The sequence below is a fragment of the Drosophila sechellia genome, chromosome X (assembly GCF_004382195.2).
Source record: "Drosophila sechellia strain sech25 chromosome X, ASM438219v1, whole genome shotgun sequence".
Taxonomy (NCBI): Eukaryota; Metazoa; Arthropoda; class Insecta; order Diptera; family Drosophilidae; genus Drosophila; species Drosophila sechellia.
Window position 1 is genome coordinate 20,748,876 of NC_045954.1, and position 2,041 is coordinate 20,750,916.

General features: G+C 48.7%; 1 protein-coding gene across 2 annotated transcripts; it reads right to left on the reverse strand.

The window, feature by feature from the left end:
• Positions 1–274: 274 nt before the first annotated feature.
• On the reverse strand, positions 275–1,603 carry LOC6615155 (mating-type protein A-alpha Z3). 2 transcript variants are annotated; one of them, XM_002039535.2, is made up of 2 exons: positions 1,330–1,603; positions 275–1,259 (listed from the first exon to the last, which is right to left on the reverse strand). In XM_002039535.2, exon 2 carries the CDS (start codon positions 1,226–1,228, stop codon positions 350–352), a length of 879 nt encoding a protein of 292 aa, XP_002039571.1. In that variant the 5' UTR covers positions 1,229–1,259; positions 1,330–1,603; the 3' UTR covers positions 275–349. The 2 variants fall into 2 exon arrangements, with proteins under 2 accessions (XP_002039571.1, XP_032582044.1); XM_032726153.1 differs by having other exon boundaries at positions 1,359–1,562.
• Positions 1,604–2,041: the final 438 nt, after the last annotated feature.

Genomic DNA, 2,041 nt, shown 5'->3' on the forward strand with positions numbered 1-2,041 from the left:
GATCTTTATGTAAAATTTTCCCAAAATTCCACCAAAAGCCAAAAAAGGATAGGGCTGTAAAAAAGGATTTTAGGACGCAAAAAAGAGTGAGAGTGCCGGCCGCCGCGTGTGGGAAGCGTGTGTTGTCCGGCCAGGTAAATCGTCCTTGACTCCTGGGCATTGCATAAAATTTGCTAAGCGGTGGCCAGGTAGTGCTGGCTGCAGATGACTCAACTGAATGCACCCCGCAGAAACCTCAGATGGTTACTGGGAAAGGGAAACACGGCATAGAGCGTTTTGTTTTTAGCCTTTTGTATTTATTTTAGCGATTCCAGCTCGAGGGTTTTGGTTTCATTTACTGGCAATTTAGTTATTCGTCGGAATCGCTGGGCGTGTAGGTTTTGGTTGAGGACTTGGGCTTGCGGCCCTTCCTCACCACCTTGGAGGTGGCATGGGCCTGGGCCCGGGGCTCAGGGTGATAGGGAGGCACCTCTTGCTTGGAGTCCTCCTGGGGAATCTCCTCGCCATGGCCATCGATGAATCCCGAGTGGCCCGTCTTGCGCTGGGGCGCTTGAGTGACAATCCGTTTGCCCTCGCCCGTCCAGTAAACTCCTTCGATTTCGCCCTCGCGAACGTGTTCGACGTTATCGTGGGCATCTTGAGGCTCCCGCGGCTGCCCGGACTCTCGGGGATCCTTAGCATCCGCCGACTCCTCGCTCTCCAATTCACTGGTTTCTGGCTGCTCGAAATTATCAGACTTGCCATCATCCTGGCTGGCACTCATCCGCAGCCCCCGCACGTCGCTAAGCTCCTCGTCGGTGAGATCCTCCATGGAGATCTCCCGAGATCTGGGCACGTACGGCTGATCCTCCTCCTCGTCCTGTTGCTCCAGCTCATGAAAGTCCTGCTCCTGTCCCTCGCGAAGTTCCTGTTTTTCCTGCAGGGTCTCTCGCAACTCCTTCAGCTGCATGGCCAATCGCTTACGAAACTCTGCGTCCTCGTCCGCATTAAAGTGCAGGCTGTGATCACCGGCCAACAGCGGTAAGAATCTGGGCGGGACAGGCCGACCGCCCAGAAGACTCAATCGGCCATGGAGCAAGCGACCCAGCAGATCCAGACAGCAGTTTTTGGGCGTAGGAGCTGCCTCCATCAGCTGCTCCACGTGCAGGCTCTTGTGGTGTGTGGACTTAAGGTAGTTAAGCAGGACCAGTGTCCTGGAACAGCTACTCTTGACAATCGAACGTTGCATTGTAACGCAGTGAGTCCGTACGCCGTTAAATCTGTGTGGAATATATATATTTTTTGATTTTTAAAGGTTTTTTTTTGGGTTTACATGTAATATGTTATTACATTATGTATGTTTCGCGGCCAGTTTTTACCTAATATATATTTTATATCTTCAAACAAAAAACTAACGAAAAAAAAGAGCGGAACGAAAAGTTATTTTCAACGATAAATTTTATATGAAAATTTTGTGGTCTTGACTTTGTTCGAAATTTTAAACTATTGAGCTCAAATATATTTTTGGTCTTGTCGAGTCGGAGTTCGGATAACGACTGGGGATCTGGGTGTAGCGTTGTAGGCCCCAAATGTTTGGGCAGCTGACTTTTAAGGCAGCACCTACTGGAATGCCCCGCCTGCTGCTTTTCCGTAATCCCATAAAACAATTGACTTTCTAACCGTTTTCGCAAATAATAATAAAAACGGCATAAAAAGGGAGGAAAACCGGGTATTTTCGGTGGAAAAAAAACGGGCATTAAAGTGCAGGACGAAAAAGGATTTGCTGGGGTTAGAATTCGCGCGAAATTGCATCTTTTATGGTGCATGGCCAGCGTTAGGGTTACGTGCTATATAATAACCCTAGCCCTAAAACGACTACCTGCCACGCCCCCCGCCCATGGCTAATTATGTCATTTGGCGTAAGTCAAGGCTGCAAAGTCAATTGCGGAAAATGGGTAAAAATCTGACACAAACGAGCAGAAAAAGCCATAAAAATGGTTGGGTAAAAAATCCATATATGGTTAGGGGTTAAGGGGTTGGCGGTCTGCAACTGAAATTGTCG

Excerpts from the sequence above, each read along its gene's own strand:
- LOC6615155 (XM_002039535.2), bottom strand. The coding sequence starts at position 1,228 with ATGCAACGTTCGATTGTCAAGAGTAGCTGTTCCAGGACACTGGTCCTG.